Source organism: Gavia stellata, chromosome 4 (assembly GCF_030936135.1).
Source record: "Gavia stellata isolate bGavSte3 chromosome 4, bGavSte3.hap2, whole genome shotgun sequence".
In the NCBI taxonomy this organism is placed as follows: domain Eukaryota; kingdom Metazoa; phylum Chordata; class Aves; order Gaviiformes; family Gaviidae; genus Gavia; species Gavia stellata.
In genome coordinates, this window is record NC_082597.1 from 85,370,116 (window position 1) to 85,389,408 (window position 19,293).

The 19,293-nt window shown below is 38.7% G+C and overlaps 1 protein-coding gene across 1 annotated transcript in view; it reads right to left on the reverse strand.

Annotated features, from left to right (window-relative positions):
- PRMT8 (protein arginine methyltransferase 8) overlaps window positions 1-19,293 on the reverse strand; it is a 71,868-nt gene that overhangs the window by 6,753 nt on the left and 45,822 nt on the right. Inside the window, exons 4-8 of the mRNA XM_059816122.1 lie at window positions 17,112-17,175; window positions 13,082-13,224; window positions 12,604-12,691; window positions 8,957-9,072; window positions 1,806-1,956 (exon numbers count right to left, since the gene is read on the reverse strand). Of these exons, the coding sequence (XP_059672105.1) occupies window positions 1,806-1,956; window positions 8,957-9,072; window positions 12,604-12,691; window positions 13,082-13,224; window positions 17,112-17,175 (562 nt within the window). The remainder of the gene's footprint in view (window positions 1-1,805; window positions 1,957-8,956; window positions 9,073-12,603; window positions 12,692-13,081; window positions 13,225-17,111; window positions 17,176-19,293) is intronic.

Genomic DNA, 19,293 nt, shown 5'->3' on the forward strand with positions numbered 1-19,293 from the left:
TGCCCTAGGCTTTTGTCCAAATGTAGCCTCTTGTCCCTAATACTATTTAACCTCTCTCCGTCCTCAAGTTCTCACTTCCTATGTGCTAAGGGAAGCTAAGCCCACCTGTGGTGGTCTTGCAGAACATTTTCTGTCTAAGTGTCTGAGTGAGCCCTCTTTATTCCATACACCCAAGAGGCAAGAAGAGTCAAGAAAGTCCTTATCCCAGCCACCTTTTGCTATATTGATACTGGAGCAAGTCTGTGTCTACTCTGCAGACAACCAACTCCTTGCAATAATATAATGGGTCTTTTCCCTTGCGACTTTTGATATCTGTTCACTTGGATGTCTAAGAGTCAAGCAAAGAATGGCTGGGTTTGAGGGCCAGATTTGCTGATGGGACACATTTGACTGGAAAACATTAATCAAATATCCTCAACTATTCAACAGATGTTTCTTGAAACATGGATGTTCATATACACACATAAAACAGAAACACATTCCATTATTCCTTTGCAGATGAAGCCACATTCTCAATGATATGAAAGACCTTACAAGTAGTTCTGGCAATATAAGTAGACCACCTTTACTAAAGTAGGTTTCAGTTAATCACAACACAGAAACTACACCCTTCATTCAAAACCATTTTTTACAGAAAACTGGAGGTTTGACTATATTACCTTTTAGAAAAGATTAATGGGCTGCCTTCTGCTGAAAAAATCAGCCTTCTGTGGAAAAAACAAATGCCTAAAACCTAAAGTGTTTTTCACCTTAGATAATTTTGTTCAGGACCAACTCAGAAATATTAGCACGTCAGGGTACCACTGCAGTGCCTCACGGATTGTTCATGTCTCCTGAGCTACACTTTGTTTCCCAGCACATGCTGATGCCTATCACGGTGTGGGAAATACTAGAGTATATAACACATTTATAGAATGACCAGGAAAACACGGTTCCTGAAAATCATAAGAATATGAGGTACCAAATAACACCATCCATATGGTTATACTTCTAGAATCAAATATAAATAAGTATTTTAGCAAAGTACTTGTAGCTCTGAATCTCATGTGAAGGATTGAGAGCTCCTGTGAAGGGAGAAAAAAAGAGATTTCTAATCATATTTAACTTATATCAGGTCCCATTTACACCTGTTTGAGTTGTGTAGTGGTGCAGCCAGAGTTGTGTAACTGCAGCCAGCACCACCTGTAATTTGTTGTTCTTGTCATTAAAGCAGTCCTGAGGTTTTTATATTTTTTGCAACACTGGATGGTTTATTCACTCTAGTAAATGGTGCCTTACAGGAATGGAGTTATTCCTTTAAATACCTGCTCATCAAGGTAAGTTAGAGTTTCACATTTGGGTTGATAGAGCCCATTTACATAAGCAGTACGTGTGTGGTTCTATCTTGGAAAAAAGCAATGGTTTTGTTCGAGACCCTGAGACAAGCAAGAGCTTTTGTTGAGTTTTGGATTTGGTGGAAACTAGAATGAAGAGCTGCTACCTCTCACTGGGACAGCAATTCCCTGTCTAATCTGAGAAACTCGACACAGGGTTTAGATATAACTGGTGATGGGCATAAACTCCTGGGTTATAATTCCTGCTGAGCTCTAAGCTTGGTAGCCATTGTGAAATCCTACCTCTGTTTTTGCAGAATACCTACAAGCAGTTGTCCTTTTCCCATCCTGCTCACTCCTTCAAAGTGATAACAATTTTTATCACTGAAATTGAAACCTGGTGGTACAGTAAACCTTCATGTACCATCTGACCAGTAGCACTGATATACTACTGATAGCACTAGAAATGCAATTAAAAGAAATACAGATTACCTGTAGAAAATCCCATCTTCTTGTGGCACTTTGTAAATTCAATATTAAAATAGGTGACCAAGGCATGAATGTAATCATTGCGCTGAATTTGGAGGCAGAATGCAGAAGTAAATGCCAATTCTTCAGTCTTCACTGTATAAATATCTACCTCCTGTTTTGAGAAGAAAAAGATATTTACATACAGATGTCTGCAACTCTAAGGTAAGTGTTAAGTGATGTACTTAAGCATTTTATTTAATGATCAACAACACGCTAAGAAATCTATGGTACATTTGAATATATCAAATCATCAGCAAATGATCGAGTTATCTGACTAAGTTGACAGAGTGTGATAAGAAAGGCCACTCACAGAAGAGTGTGTGTCCTTCGGAATGGCAGGGAGGGGCTGCGGGTGCTGGAGGAAATCAAGGTAAAAATGTGCTTTGACAAATATAGGCACAATGGATGTTGAAATGGAGATACAGGTCCCAGTTCTAAGACCTTTCGTCATCCGCGATTGTCAGCATGAGGAAAGATGGCAGAGTTGGGCTTTTAATAAAAATAAAGTCGTGATTTGTTTGAGCATCTCTGGCAGGGACTGCACTTTGACTGTGTCAAGCAGTCAAAACATTTGAGGCATGACAGGGGCCTGCTTTTTGCTGATAATGCTTTCTAGTTCTCTGTCGGATAACCGATTCGAAATAGTAAGCACAGTGATCTTACTCTTGAACTAGACAGAAGCAAATCATGTGAATCATACTATGGCTTGATTGCAGTAGTTGGGAGCAATGATGTAGTCTCCAAGACTGCTTATTTCCATCAATATTTAAATCTCACTGTTCAAGCCTTAAACTGAGTTTTTTAGATGGATCTGATTTTCCCAGCTAAGTATTGCTTTTATCTGGGTTGTTTCCAAAACTCATAGTCATGATAGGGAGGATACTAAGTCTGAAATACTATTAATTGTATTCTAATGCTATGGGTAATGTTTCCTATCCATGCACTTTCCGATATCCTCCTAAGCGTATCGGGCTTCACTGTCCTTATTGTCCTTGTCAGGGCATATTTGGCAAGAGCCAGATACCCCCAAAATATTTTCCATTATTTGATAAGTCAGTATTAACAACAAAACTGCTCAGGCATACAAAGAAATAGAAGCTTTGTAGGCAGAAATCCAAATTTCCTCTACCTTACCAATATAAGCCAGGAATCATATCACTGACCTCACCAGCATTACTTCAGACTCACACTGCAAAAACGGAGAGCAGAGTCTAGAATGTCAGTTATCGAGAGCTCTTTTAACCTCTTTCAGGGCACAGTAGAGGGATCTTTTAGCAATTGCATTCTATAATCTAAGAGAAGTCTGCAAAAATAGACATCAAAAGGTGCAGCCATATTTCAGTTACTGAGGTCTTTGCATGGACCACATATCATGTGTTTCTGAGACTTAGAAAACTATGGGGAGATGACTTAAGCAAGCTATAGTTTTGGCCTGTCTGATTAGCATTATTGTTCGAGAATAACTTAACCATCATGAGAATTATTCTACTACTTTGCAATGGCACCCTGAGTCACTAGTGCTTATAAGTGACCCATGCTTATAAGTGGCCATTTAAAGCTGGGATAATCTTAAAACGTATTTTTTTTTTTTTTCTCAAAAGAAGACAAGAAGAAAAAAGCATACCAGGAATAAGAATTTCTGAAGTCTCCTGGAAGACTTCCATAGCAGCCTGCAAAATTTGCTTTCGCAAGCTAGACTGGACCGGTGGGTGATAGCTGCAGATTTCTGTAATTTTTGGTGGCTTTTTAGCAGTATGACTGTGGGGATATTGTGAATTAAGTCCAATGATGAGGCACATAAAAGGGATCTAGCTCCCTCTCTCTGAGCTGTGTTGGCTTTGCAGGGTAAAGTGGAATCAAAAGCAGTAGGAAATATTTTTATTAGAGAAGTTAGTGGAAATGTCTCAGAAATATTGAACAGGTGTGCTGGATAAAATGGTGGTCGCTTTTGCAGTCATTTTTTTGGGGACAGAAACATGTTTTTTTTACTATGCAAGATACGAAACAAATGTGGGGGTTTTTTATTAATTAATATGGTTTTGAAACTGGCCTGATCCTGTTTTGGTGATCTCTTTGAATTGTACTCTGGCTACTATATATTCTTATATTAAATGTCACTGCTCATTGAATGTTAATTACAGCACAGGGGACAAATGCTACCTTTGCATAAAATAAGTGGAAAAGTCATGATTTACCACATTTCATTCAGATTTCAAAAACAACAACAACAAAATGGGCATAGTTAAGCAGGGATCTGATCAAAATACAGCTCGTAGTTATACTGAAAAAATAAAACGTGTTAAGCTGAGCAACAACGAAAAGTGTCAGAATTATCACCTAAATAAGGAGGTCCAGACTGTGGTTGACACTGCATGAAAGACCATGAGACATCCCATGCTACATGTCCCTGTTGCAGAAAGAGAGATAGAGGTCCAGTTTTCACATTCACTGCATAAAGAATGGTTCTTGGGCTGTCCTGTGACATGAATTGCTTTAGGACTGAGCAAATGATGTGTAGGAGATCATTTAGAAACACAGGGATGATGACAGCGAGGTTGAGATGCGGCATTGCCAGCTGCTATGTATTTCTTGTTTGAATGGTGTCACCCTAGCTGAAGGCAACCTAACTAACGAGCGAAACAGCCCTGAATCAGGTTTGCCGATGGGAAAAATGCTGACTTGCTGCCTGATGCATTTCCTCATGCGAAGAATCATACTGAAGGTTGCTTCTAGAGTGCCACCACACCTCTTTTCTGATCCCCTTCCCAGCCAGTCAGCTTACTCGGTAGGATTGTGGGAGCATGGAAGCAAGTTAAAGATTCAGGTCTCAGTGAATGGCTCGTTTTGGTGGGGTTTGGTTGGTTGGTTTTGGATTTGGGGGTTCCCCCCCCTCCTCTCTCCCATTGCACCAGCTGTCTTGGTTTGGACAAAGAGGGAAACAGTCACCCCAGCGCAGGATGCGATGGTGAAGGCAGTGCTGATCACAGCAGGCAAAGGTGCTGAACTGATGTAGAAGCTGGAGGACAGGCAGCATTGGTACAAGCAGTACGGCCAGCCTCAGGAAAAGGATTGATCTAAAGGCTGAGAAGTAAAATGAATTGCCAGGGAAAGGAGAAAGGGCCAAACCCTCCCTTCTGGCAAGCACTGAGAACATGACCTGCATTGTCAGTTGGACACATGCATACAGATGTGAAGGGAGCGCTGAATGCAATAGTCAGCCCCCAAAATTCATTCGCTTTTCCAAAAGAAAATGATTTTTCTTTTTTCTTTTTTCTTTTTTTTTAAAGAGTGCAGAGAACTAACAGTATTAATGAGGGGAGAGAAGAAACAACATCAAATTCTAGGCGTTTCAGGTGAACAGAGAAAGGAAGAATGGAGTATCTGAGATGGTTTTGACTAGATATTGCAGCATATGTTGGTTTTCTATTAGATGAGATAACAGGGGAGCAAGTGTAGCTATGGCTTCTAGGTAACAGAGACGTCGGCCTCCTGCCAGGGCTCCTCTTCTGCCATCTTCTCCTGTTTGCACAGAAGAAAATGCCTGAAAATTGCTAGGGTGTTGTTTGTTTTGGGTTTTTTTCATGGTTTTTTTCTGGGGGGAGGAGGAATAGGAGGAGGTATATCTGAGGATACTGAAAGGAAAGACTGTGGGGGGAACTGTTGGAAAAGAAAGAGTGACAGCGAAAGTCACTTAGGAAAGGGAAGGGAGATTTTCATGTGGAGAAAAGAGTAGAGAAGAAAAATGAGAAAAAAAGAGCAGTGTTTGAAGAAAGTTGGAAAATGAGTGGCATAGGTGCCTCTTGCTTTACTTTAGGAGAAGCTGGGAGAAAGGAATGTGATTAGGGAGTCCACTGAAGTTGCCATGGAGCAAAAGTTTCATGCTGAATGCTTTGTCCTAAACCTCATGCGTCAAGATTACTGTGGCAGAAGAACATGGGACTCATCGGAGCTCACAGACAAGTATCTCACCTGTGTGGCTGGATCTCTCTGAGCAACAGCACCTTTTTGCAGCAAATACTGCAGGTCCTTTGAAATAAGGCTTCATACATACATCATATTTCCAAAACAAAATTTCTCAAAGAACTGGATGTTTGAGCATATAGGTCAATGGTTTTTTGCTATTATGCTAAATTATGTTATTATGTCTGATAAACAAGAATGTTGCATAATTTTATTTTGTGCAGGGAAGGCAGTTTGTGCTTTAAGTAGCATTAAACTGTGTAATCTTAAAGTAGTGTGTGACCTGCAGGAGCTTTAAACTGTTCCTGGAAATTGTGGGACAAATGGGAGCATAAAAGTAGATTTGTTTCTTTTTTTTTTTTCTTTCTCCGTGGCTAGATAGGGGAGGATAGTCAGGAAAGTCCAACAGTATTTTTTTTTTAGTATTTTAAATGTATTTTATTATTATAAACTGGATGTGGCATGTTCTTCATCCTTGTTTGGTTTTGTGAGTTTTTGCCACTTTCATTGCAGGTTTTTCTGCAGCTGTGGGAACAATTGATTTATTGTTATCATAGAATCTGGTGCTGACACCAAATCAAAATTAACAAGGAGAAAAAGTTTTGGGTCAACCCAAACCCTTTTGTACTTCTCTAATGTGCAAGGGGATCGGAGAAGAAAACACAACTGTTTTACTGAGTTTGAAACAAACTGTTCCATTTTTTCAGGCAATGATACTGAAAGCAGTAGGCCCTCAGAAGGACACACGTACACTTTTCCTGAGATCAGTTACTGACTCTGGTGGTTTGAAGATGCTTTGGTCCCACTACCCTCCCTGGCTGATTTGGTTTGGAATTTAAACAGAGGACTCCTACTTGCCAGGAAAATTCCTATGCCCCTGGGCTATATTTAAGAGCTCGTTCAGAGGGGAACTGCTTCCACAACAGAGAAGATGCTGTATTCCCTGCATGCACGTGTGGCTTAGAGGCTGGAGCTCCTTGAAGGGTTGAAGACTTGGGTTACATCCAATTCCTGAAGAGTACAAATGAGGAAATTTTACTTGAGTCTCCATTATTCTAGATAAGTGTCATGGGTACATAGCATGCAGGGGTTGATGTCTTATTTTGCTGATTTTGTAGAATGATTCAGAGCATCTAAATTGGGAGTTGAAATAATTGCAGGAGCGCAGGGCTCTGACTGGTCTGATAGGGATGCATCTAGTGACTAGTCCATCTACTGACTAATGTACAGGGAACCCAGACTCATCTGGCAGGCACCCTAAGTTAGCTGGGTTTTGGTTGAATACGCCCCTAAAAAATCCCTTGGTGAATCTAATATGAATAAGCTGTGCCATCTTGAAATGCTATAATAAAACATTTGAATAATTAAACATTATTGCTTTGTTTATTCTCAAATGTTTTCTTAGGCTAATATTATTCTCTGAATTCACAGATATTTTAAGGATCAAAGAAATGCACTTTATGTAAAAAAACCACGTGCAAAAGTAAATTAAATTATAAAAAGAACTGCAGCCTTCGTTTTTCCTGCTTCCATATTGCTAGCTTGAACAAAAGCCTCCCTCCCTCCCTCCCTCCTGCCTTTCACTGATGATCTTCTCTCTTTTTAGTGATCAGTTTGTGAGATTAGGGACAGATTCTGGAACACAGAGTGGTTTCTGCTTGTGTAGTTATTACCCGCTTTGCTCCCAAGGTGCCATTACGTGGTAAAGCACCATTCAGTGTATGGACAAAAGATGTCAGGTCGTGTTGAATTAAATAGAAAACCTGAATAGGAACAGTTTGAAAATTTTTTTCTGTCTTCTTAAACCCAATTACTTTCAAAGACCTTCTAAAGAAAGCATTAGATTTGCATTTCATTTAAGGGCATGCAGCTTTTATAACTTTTTATCCCAGAAAAGTCAACCCATTTTGCCACCTGATCTCTCCCTGTCCGGACATATTTTACGTGGTCTAAATAACTGTTTATTTTGTGTGTATTGCAATTTTAAATTGCTCTGGCTTAGGTTGTTTTCAGACACAACCATCTTGTGTTCCCCTCAAGTGCAGATGGACTGTGCATGCATACTTACACAGAGTTTGTACTTCTGTTCCTTTTTACTGCTTTCAGTAAAGGTTCTGCAGATTAAAGGTATGTCTTTCTTTTTTGCATATGGGAATACTTAACGATGTGTTTGTTACTGGCAAAAAGTGAAAGGGAAAAATTAGAACTGAGTCTTTGGGAAAAATGAGCACGCTCTTGGATTCACGGACCTCATCCTACCACTGCTATTGACGTGGACAGCCTTATTCATGAGAGTATCACAGAATCACAGAATCACTAAGGTTGGAAAAGACCTGTAAGATCGTCAGGTCCAACCATCAGCTAATACCACCATGCCCACGTGAGGAGGATTCCTTCACATGGAAGGAATTTTAGACCTTTCCTGTGTTCCTGCAGGCTATGGATTCTTAACCTGGGCTTGTGAACAGGGAGTACTGACCATTCTGTCTTACATGTAGGACAGGGTACAAGCTAATCTCTGGCTGCAGATGTGGGGCTGGGAGAGCACAGTAACATTCTGGATAAAGCTAAGAATTAGGAACTAATAAATTAGGTTCCAATTCTGATCTCGTGCTCTGGAGTAAATTAGAGTTATTTCATCAGAGCTGAGCAATTCAGAAACTGATGCTTCAGTCTTTTTTACTGCAAACAGAATTAATTTTGCCCTCCTCCTCAGCAGCATTCCATCAGTAATTTCCAACCTCTATTTACAAGAAGGTAGGGCAATTAAAATTAATATCTAAATACACCATGTCTCTATTTATCCAGTATTTGCACAAGTATAATTTGTAAGAGTCTTAAGTTACAGTTAGCAGTAGCCAGATGAGTACAAAGTCACAAGAAGCATCTTGCTTTTGGGTATTCCGCAAGTGATCAAGGTATCAACATTCATGCTTAGCTCAGGTGACAGCATTGGCCGTGTGCAACATACTAGTACTGACTAATTAAGAACTGCACAATTTTTCTTCTTTGTGATAGCATTCTATGATGATGGCTTCTGCAGCTAGTTCGAAGCATACAAAAGTAGTAGTAAAACATAAGCAGCAGGTCTCCAAAGAATCCTACAGTTAGGTGTAAACATTCATAATCAGGTATATTTGGAATTACCAAACCTTTATTAAACAGGCATTGGTCACCACTTGCTTTGGATCTACTATGTCCACCAAAGGCTCCTTCATGGCAACATCCCTAATACAGGTCATGTCAAAGCCGTACACATTCTCCCACCCTGTCAATGCAAATGGATGTGTCAAAGATTAGCAGTAATAATAAAAATATTTTTTGTTTCTCAAAGCATCTTTCATTTGAAAGGATTTCTACCATCCCCTAACTTTCAGCTCTCCTCTTTAGCACTTTGCTCCCTGCCCCAGTTGTCTATGTCATCATTGCTATTTTACAGATAATGCAGTTGTGGCAAAATAACCCCTCAATGTACATCTTTGAACAAGTGGCCCTTGTTTTTTGGTGTCCCCAAAACTGTGTAACATGAGAGGTGTCGATGATTTTCATGGCTTTAGGCATTTGAGAGTGTTGCCCAAAATCATATAATATGTCAGGTTGAGACATGGTGATAGCTGTTAAGATTATTCTATCCTTTCCTATCCATTTGGGTTAATATTTCCTTTTTTTATAAATTGCTATTCAATCAGCAGTTTGCATGCTCTTTTCATTATTTAAGTAGTCTTAGTTTCAGCAAGTGAATTACTAACAGGAGTAGAATTACTGGTGTGTTTCAATATTTGGGGGCATCCAATTTTTAATCTGCACATACATCATGACAAAAAAGCAAAATGTCCACTTTCTGAAAGATGTAAAAGCCATGCTGATCTTCTATATTTGAACTGTTCTTCTGATTGTTCAGATAAATGCTTCTTATCTTGCTGAGCGTTTTTTTCTTTTTTTTTTTCCTGAACAAAATGAAAACATTGAAATATTGACAAGTGCACTGGCTTTGCTTTTAAGATTGCTTAAAAAAATGAAAACAAAAACCCCCTCAAAAAGTGAAATCTTAGTCTTACGAATCAGGTGAGTCAAGGTCCATTCAGTGCTTCATCTGAAACTCTAAACTGAATACTGTGAATTTTTCAAAAAGTTGTTTGAACACAAGCAAGGGAAACTGATAAACAGCAATAGTGAGCATGTTTGAAATGCCTTGTTTTTTCAGAGCATAGCATTTGAGCTATCGGTATTCCCAGAGGACTATAGTTGAAAATGTAGTATGAGCAAAAAATCTGCGTATTTCTAACTTGGAACAAATCTGGCCATGAACAGTTCGTTGATATGTTATCTCTTTATTAGGCTGTGAGTTTCTCAGTATTTCAGAGCAACCGGTGGTCAAAACTGTTCTTTCAGGCATCGTGAGCATGTGGGAACTTCAGATTCCATTTATAGAAGCCAGATGTTTTTACGTGATTACTCAGAAAATATTAACTAGGAAACCCTGAAGGAACAATTTGTCAACAGAGTTGTTGGGGCCTCCATCACTTGATGTTCTTCAGCCTACATGGGATGCCTTTGAAATATATGCCACAGTCTGTATTAGACAGAGACTTGTCGCAGGAGTTAAAAGATAAAATCATGTTTTACATCGTGCAGGAAATAGGAGTAATTGACTATAGTAGTACTCTGTGGCACTAATAAAGTTTGAGAAATCAGAAGTCAGATTTTTTTAGAAACATATTGCAATATATCTTCATGTGCCCTTTGAAATGCTCAGCCCTGCATCTCATATGAAGGCAAGACTCTATCCACCTTAAGAGAGAAAAAAGGAAGATGAAAAACTGAAATGTAAGGAGACACCATCAAGGATTTATAAACTGAAAAGAGAGACAAGATGGTGGTGCAGAGAGGTAGTGAGATGGAAATAACTGAAGACACAGAGGTATAAAAAGTGAAGGGGGAAGGGAAATCGGAGGTGAAATCAGAAAAGAAAGTCTCTTAAAGGAAAACAACATTTTAGAAAATAAAAAGAACCCAAAACATTTTTTTTTAAAATGATGAAAAAATAAACGAGTTGAAAACAGGTGTATTGTCTGTGAGAAAAGAAAAAGGCTCAAGGCCTAGAAAGGAAGGGGTTCAAAAGCAAGGTGAAAGAAGGCATAAGGTATTTTTTTTAGGCCAAAGTGGCTTTGATTCCTTTACAGAATGGATGCCTCATACATCCTTTTGAATCTGTAAATTTTGTAAGGAACTTAGCTGTCAAGGTCATCACAGAACTGAGAAGAAAAATCTAGGCTGTGCTTAAGGAGTAGAAATAATTCTCCCTGGTACCTACACAGACTCCTTGTCACTGCCCTGCTGCACTGGGCTTGCTTTTGACCCAAAAAAAAAGTCCTCTCTTTTCTGAGAGGAGCTGAGAGACAAGGAATGAGGAGTTAGGCATTTTCATTTAAAGGTTGACTGAACCCACTAATTTTACCCAAGCTTTTGCATGTATCCTTAGTTAATAAAACTGCTTAGGAATTTTGTGATATTTCCCCCCCCCCAATAGAAAATGCCTTTAAGTGACATTGATGAGCTCTGAAAAATAAATGAAAGTTGAAAAAAAAAAAGAAAAAAAGAAAAGAAGAGTGAAATAATGTAGAACTTACTCATTTCATCAACACTATTATGACCAAATAAATCCAAACTTGGGTGACCTGGGGGGCAACAAGTTGAACATGAACCATGACCTTATGGTGACAAAAGTGAACCACATGCTAAGATATGAGGAGTGTCCGAGAAAAGTGGATTTGCTTAGCCTGGGCCATCAAAGGCTAATGGTGGGATCTCATTGTTATCTGCTGCTACAGAAACAAAACGTCAGATTCCCTTCAGGTGACAAGGGACAATGAAGGCAACTTTCAGCAAGAAAAATTCTGACTGGATATTCAAAACCATGTTTATTCCTGGGGGTGCTTCAGCATCTGAACAAGTGCCCAGAGAAGCTATGGACTCCTCAACTCTTGGCTCTGCAGTTGAATCCTCAACTCTTGGCTCTGCAGTTGAATCCTCAACTCTTGACCTGCTTTAACTGTGAAATCTGGCCTGCTTTGAGCAGGAGGCTGGGCTAGGTGACCTGTAGAGGTCACTAACAGCACCAGTTGTTCAATGAAACTTCCAAGGAAAAAACCCAAAACACTTTAAATATAAAGGAAAAGTCAATTTTATGCATCTATGAAGTAAACCAAGGAAGTTTGGAACTTTTTTTCACATCAAAGTAGAATGGAAATTTCTGATCCTTATTTTTCATTTATAAATCCTCACATGAAGTGTTTTAAAAAGTTAAAAAAGCATTACATGGGTTTTTTTCTTCTTGACAAGCTTATTAGTGAGATACCATTTTTCTAGGCTTATTTCTTAACATTTACTATTCATTTGCATCTTATTTATTTTTCTATTCTTGTTATTTTAAAAACAAAACCCAGCACCTGGATGGCAAGAGAATATTACCAATTTTAACGGCAGTTATGTCAGATGATGTATTTATCAAAGCAACAACAAAACTATATCTCTTAAAATCCACATTTTAAAATACAGGTAGAGGTATCAATATAACTCTAAGCAAGGTTACATCAATTTATTCATGCATCTTTCCTTTGTGCACTTTAAATTACTGCAGGTTTCCTGAATTTATCACCAGGCTAGAGTTTTCTGTGTTCATGTTTATACTGGAATTCTGGATGAATTTTGCCAGCGACGAAATTACAGTAGGCCACTATAAATCAAATATTTTAGGGAAATAACCATAGAAAAGGGTTACTGTTGGGCATTTACTCACAGTGAATTTTGAAGTCCTTGTACTGTCTGTCTTCAATTGCTACCACGTACAAAGCAGCTCGGTCTGGAAACATTAGCCCTCCAGGTTTCTGTTGATGAATTGTGGGGAAATGGATCTCGTAATCTATTCACCTGACAAAGACATCACATTTTGAACTGCACATACAAAAACCAGACAAGCACCCCTTGCATGCCTTTATTGTTTTCCTTCAGATTGTCACATCAGCTTTAATCTCAGCAACTCTTGCAGCCTGTGGCAATGTCATTAGATAGCGTCTATATGAATTTCACCAGCAGTTAATCAAATGCAAAGCTCTCTCACCGAGATTCCCTTTGTTAATTTTTTCGTTAAAGCCTAAGAAACGGCACTTGGAGATGTAACTGTGTCTTGTTATGGTGACAGTGGGAGAGGGAAGGCTTGTAGTCAGAAAATAAATGACGATTGCTCCAGCAAGGAGTACGACATGCAGAGCACCTACCAGCCACTTGTCTCGTGCGAAGATGACTGTGTTTAACATTGACTCATAGAACAGACAGTAACCCATCCACTCGCTGATGATGATGTCTACTTTATCCACAGGTAATTCAACTTCTTCCACTTTACCTTTAAATATTGTGATTACTGAAAAAAGAACCCAAAGAAATATGTTTCACATAATAAAACACCTGACTAAGTTCCTTACTGGTGAATGTCAGGCTGACCTTTTCAATACGATTCTTTTCTCAAATGCCTGTAGATAAGGGGTGACTCCATGCGACTCAATGGATTTTACACTATTTTAAAACTATTTGCAGTAAGTATAATAAAGAGAAGTTTTAGTATCAGTATAAAAAGAAGAAAAAAAAACCAAACCCAAACCAAATAAACCCCATATATTAAAAAAAAAAAAAAAAAAACAGAAAAAACAACCTTACCTGGTTACCTGCATGATCTCATTTTACATGCCCTTTGGAATTTGGAAGATTTTAGATCATTGACCAAGTAACGCAAAGAATCCACCTAGAATCCTTTAAACATCACTGTAGGGTTATACATACATGATCTCATCACTGAGATATTAAAGATTTATGGAACTAGGGTCTAATTCTCATCTGCTTTTCAAACGTATTGCACTGGCTTCACAATGAGGAAACTAAGGCTTATTTCTTCCATGAATTCTGGGGAGCTGATTCAACTGACAAAGTCAGATCTAACCTGACAGTACACAAACAAGACAGTTTGTACAAACACGGTTCTCTCATGAAAAATCATTTTTCATTCCTTTCTGCTTCATGATTGAATCTTTTATAACATACTGGCATTTTCACTCTGAATTTTCTATCTGGTTTAGACTTGCATAACTTTCCACAGTTATCTAAAGTGACTGCTGGAAAACACTGCTGTCAGGTATTTTGTCACCAAACTGGTTTCAAGGAAATTAAAAAGGTTGCTAGACGTTTGATGGAGTAGATTATCAGATCCTCAGAGACACTCTTACAACACAGCGCATTAAATTGCTGGCAATACTGTGTACTACTTACAGGAGAATGGGTATGCACTGCAAAAGCAAATCAACAAGCAATTAATAGAACTGGTTAATACTACAATGGGTATTTTGCTTAAAGGAAAATTAAATGCTGGTCCATATTTAGTTCCGTTGTAACAAATAATTCCATTTTAGGATCACTACACAATTCACCAATCATTTTTGAGTTTTTAAAATATATTTCCTATTTACAAATGTATTCCAAATTCTTTAGATAAATAATGTTCAGCTTGTGTTTGTCTGCTACTTATATTGTTTGTTGCAGTGGGTAGTCTCATGGTTCTGGATTCTTCCATGACAAGGTAACTGATGCACTTGAAATTCAGGAAAAAAGTGAGCAGGGAATATTTTACTTTCCATTACTGTTTGATAAGATTACTGTATTACTCTCAATAAATGGCAATTCTTAACGGTAGCAATTTTTATTGATGGAAGTGGTCAACATTCAGTTTGAGGAAGATACTTTCATTTAGCTAGAACCAGGTTAACTGTTTAGGAGTGGAAGTGGGGGTTGAGTGATTTTTAGACCTCAGCCCAGGGAAAATGAGGTTTCCTCTTTCCAAAATACATGCAGTACGAGTATTACTCTAACCAGATGTGGCCACTTCCTTTGCATAGAAAACTTTTAATCCCGACTGGCCCCCTAAGAAGTCAGGAACACTCTGATTCAGACTGGTAACACAAAGTATCAGCTGGTAAGAGCAACCTGATTGGAAAAGAGCGGAGTTCTCTTCTCCCTCTATTCTTTAAACTCCTTCCTTTCACAGTTAGTAGCTCAACAGTTCATCTACTGTTACACTGGAGACTCTTCATGTCTATAAGCTCCAGCCATCAATTCTCTTTAGTTCTCTTTTCTCCCGAGAACTTTCACTGCCACAATTCTTTTGGAGTGAATTTTAGCACTGCTGAGAGCTGCCAGAGTGACACACCGGCGGACTCTGAAGCCCGCTGTTTATACCTCCAACAGTCACAGTGTACGCAGCAGCAGCAGCGTAAGTTCCTCCCACCTCCCTTCACTTTGATGAAACATCTTCCTAAGGCACCACAAGGGAACAGACTGTGCTGTCCCCGGCTGTATTGTGTCTGTTCTGGAAACAGTGGTGTTTCTCTTGGTTCAGCCCCTTTTGCTGACTCTGCATTTCTCTAAACAATTAGGGGGAAAAAAAGAAAAATTCCCATGAGCAACAAGATCCTTTGGCTCAGTACCTGGTTGCATTAAAATAAAAGTGAATGTGGGTCAGTGTAAAGTGTGTAAGGGTTAGTTCAGTTGTGTAATTTGCTTATATTGGAGAACAAACTGCAGCTGGACAGACTGCTGAACCTGGCCAGGCAAGTCTCCTGCCAAAGGGGAGGCATCTCTGCTTCTTCCATCACAGTTTTTCCAAGGACTTGCTCCTTGGAGAAACAGGAGGAAGGAGCAGAGACAAATACCTTCTGCAACCTCTGCAGCACACTGTATCCTTCTTATTTTTTCTGACAATGGTCTCGCCACACACAATTCCTGTTGCTGGAAATCCAAACGTGAACTGATTTATGGTATGCTGCTTGTGTAGCTATTTGATGAAAGGCCATTCTGGGAATATACGGGCTCCACACCAAAGATGCAGGATGACCAAGCTGAGGTCAACACCTCATTGTTTTAGTGCCTTATCCCTACTGTGGAGGAGAGTATTTTCTGGTCCTTTGCTTCCTTCTTTTTCTGAACCAAAAGCTGCATGCACTGGCTGGCCTCTTATCCCCTGTGTCACTGCTGTTTCTTTCACAGCACACCACTTGAATATGCATGCTGTACAATGAATTCTCCTCCTAAGCAGCTCTGTGTTAGGCAAAAGCTGCCAGTGACAGCAATAAAAGCTAGAGCAGATCTAAACCCGAACGGAAATCAATTCCTGTGCACATGTTAGCATCGCACCAGCGCAAACACAGCTAAAAGTGGGGGCAAATGATAAGTCTAGCCAACTATGACCTGAACTGCTCTGCAGCAAAGGCAAGCTCTTCACAAAGAGCACTTTTAAACAAGAACTGTCATAGAATCATAGAATCACAGAATCGTTTAGGTTGGAAAAGACCTTTAAGATCATCAAGTCCAACTGTAAACCTAACCCTGCCAATCCCACCGCTAAACCATGTCCCATCCACATGTCTTCTAAATACCTCCAGGGATGGTGACTCCATCACCTCCCTGGGCAGCCTGTTCCAGTGTCTGACAACCCTTTCAGTGAAGAAGCCTCTCACAGCCTCAGTTAAAAAAAAAACCTGTTTTTTCAGGTTGTTACAAAGATACCTGGTGTGCAGTGATTTGGAGGAGGATTCAAGACATGAAATAGAGTTCGTTGGAGATTATCTTTTGTTTTCAGTAGGTTGAGGGTATTTTTAATATTTTTCTTTAATTGAAGTGTTTCCACAACCCTGGAAATTTCAACAGTTTTCCTTTCAAGAAAAAAAAAAATTCCATGATACTGTTATTCTGAGAATTGAACATTTTCATTTGTGTGAGTGTGTGTGTTTCAATACGGTTTTTAAAAAAACTATTTTTTTTAAAGTTGGAAGTCAGAAGAAACTCTTAGTGAAAAAACTGTATTGATATGGAATACTTTTTGCTTTGAACCTTATTTCAATTTGAATATAAGTGTGTGTGTGTCGAGTCTATTTAAGAGATAAGGTGGAATTCAAATGGCGGAATTAATTTGAAAACTTCAGCTCTAATATGGGGCCTTCTGTCTGCTTTGCTAAATCAAACTGCCTGCTGATGATTCCGATTTGCTTCTGTTGTTTGTGAGCCTAGAAGTAAATGTAGAAGTAACTTCTTCCGTGAGGAATTGTTGTAGTGCCTAGAATGAGATGTTTAGTTTTGTATTTACAGAAGTAAATTATGCAAAACTACAATCTACATATAAACCACACAACATCATAAATTAATCACAAAAAGCAAAACAGTTATCTTCTCTTTCTCCTGAATAAATTATTTTTATATATGCCTTACTGTTGTCCAAGTGGTTGGCCTTGATAATTTTTTCTGAGTAGTCAGATATACTTGAGCATTCAATCTACGAAAAAAAGAAAAACAAGAGGAAGAGTAATTATTTGTTAGAGATCTCAGCTATATGAATAAAACCAAAATCTACTGAAGGCAGTGAAGACTCTACAGAGCATGTAACCATTGATAAAGAGTAAATCAAACCTGTGTGGGCAGGATCATGATCAATGATAACTTAATATTTAAACTGCAGTCTGTGTTTCAGTTAAACTGGCTCATACAGAAAAGAATGCTTTTAAAACTGTTGAAATGTGGAAAAAAAGAGGTCCTAACTACAAAATTACATAATTTATTAATAACATTATTTAATTTATCCCTGATACTTCAGAATATTGCCTCCTCCCCCCCAAAAATATGCTGAAGGGAATGAATTAGCATGGTGCTACATTTCCTCACATATTTTAAAGCAAAATACATTCTAACTTTGTGAATAATGTTAAAATTCAAACTATGCCAATACTGGTCTGTGTCAAGAAGCAATTGATTTTCTCCATGAAAAATCTATCATCTTTGGCAATGCATGCTATCAAAAAAGAATACCGACATTTTACACATAAGAAATGACTGAAATTACTGTATTTACAAAAACATCCAGATCTGCGTGTCTTTTCTTATGACCAGTTCTGTGCTTTTACTAGGAAAGGAATTACAAAGTACCTTCCAGTTTTAGATTTGCCCTTAAATTTGTTAAAATCTGAGTTCTAGCTTAAAAGCCCATGTTTGCAATGACCTTTGATACCTTTTGAAGAAATATTGCAGTCCATGAATCTCTCTGGTTTTTGTGCCCTTTTAGAATCATGAGGGCCAAAGTTGCTGGTAGTCACCTAATCAGTTCCTAATTTGCCTCTTCCAAGTTTGACATTAAACTGCCAGTAATATGTGTATAATCCTTGTCTCTCTAATTCCCCTATGGGAATGTCAAATAGAATTATGTTATCTCTAGTGAGGTGTTTTACATGTCCAGTGAATTCCATTTAACCTCATAAAGCCAAATTGTGCTTGACCTCTGTGAAGGTACTCACAGATGGCAGGACAGCAGATGGAAGGACATACAAATCCGTTAGTCTTTTTATATAGCCCATGAAACATCTAGACATAATAGCAGTCATAATATCAATCCCTGTCCCCATGGGAACATGAGCATTAATTCTACTCAGCTTGCCTGTGGATGGAAACCGCTCCTTCAGATGTCTGACTCAATGGCCTGAACATAAGCCAAAACTGGCATGTAGAAAGGAATGCCAGAGTGCCAGTCCAGAGAGTCCAAGGAAGAAATCCTCCGTCCTTTTTCTCCATCCAGCTTCTTCTTCCCTTACTGTAAACTGTATAGACTATATGCCTTGTCTATACTTACAGCCATTATAACATACTCGGTTTTCCTGCCTATATTTACGTCTGGCATTTTCAATTCCATTGCCCATTCTTTCTGCTTGCTTTGGATGATTTTTAAATAAAGCATGGGTATGTAGGTGTTTGGAGTTGTCTTTCCAACCTTTCTAAAGAAAAAGATGCAAAGAAATAAAATGTTCTATTTCATGAATGACTGCGAGTTTCCAAAAATCAGCTTCATTTTCAAAGAAGCAAAATAATAAAAAAAACAAGAATCAAATATTCCAGGAAGGAAGATATATTTCAGAAAATAAACTTGCTTTAGGGTGGCTAAAGCTGTCTGTCTCTATTTTGACTTGGAATCTATACTGGGACACAATTTTTTTAAAAAAGCAACTCATTTCAGGAAAAGAAAATGCTGAATTCTGTAGCTGAAGAAATAGGAAAAAAATTCAGTGTTGTCAGGTTTTTCCCCAGTTCTCTTTCAAGTCAGTGACCTGCTCAAATCTGTCCAATTTTACAACTGAATTTGTGTGTTCCAATAAAATATGTCTGTACCTCAGTTTACAATCGTAGAATCACAGAATAGTTTGGGTTGGAAGGGACCTTCAAAGATCATCTAGTCCAACCCCCCTGCCATGGCCAGGAACATCTTTCACTAGATCGGGTTGCTCAAAGCCCCGTCCAATCTGGCCTTGAACACTTCCAGTGATGTGGCATCCACAACTTCTCTGGGCAACCTGTTCCAGTGTCTCACCACCCTCACTGTAAAAAAAGTCTTCCTTATATCCAATCTAAA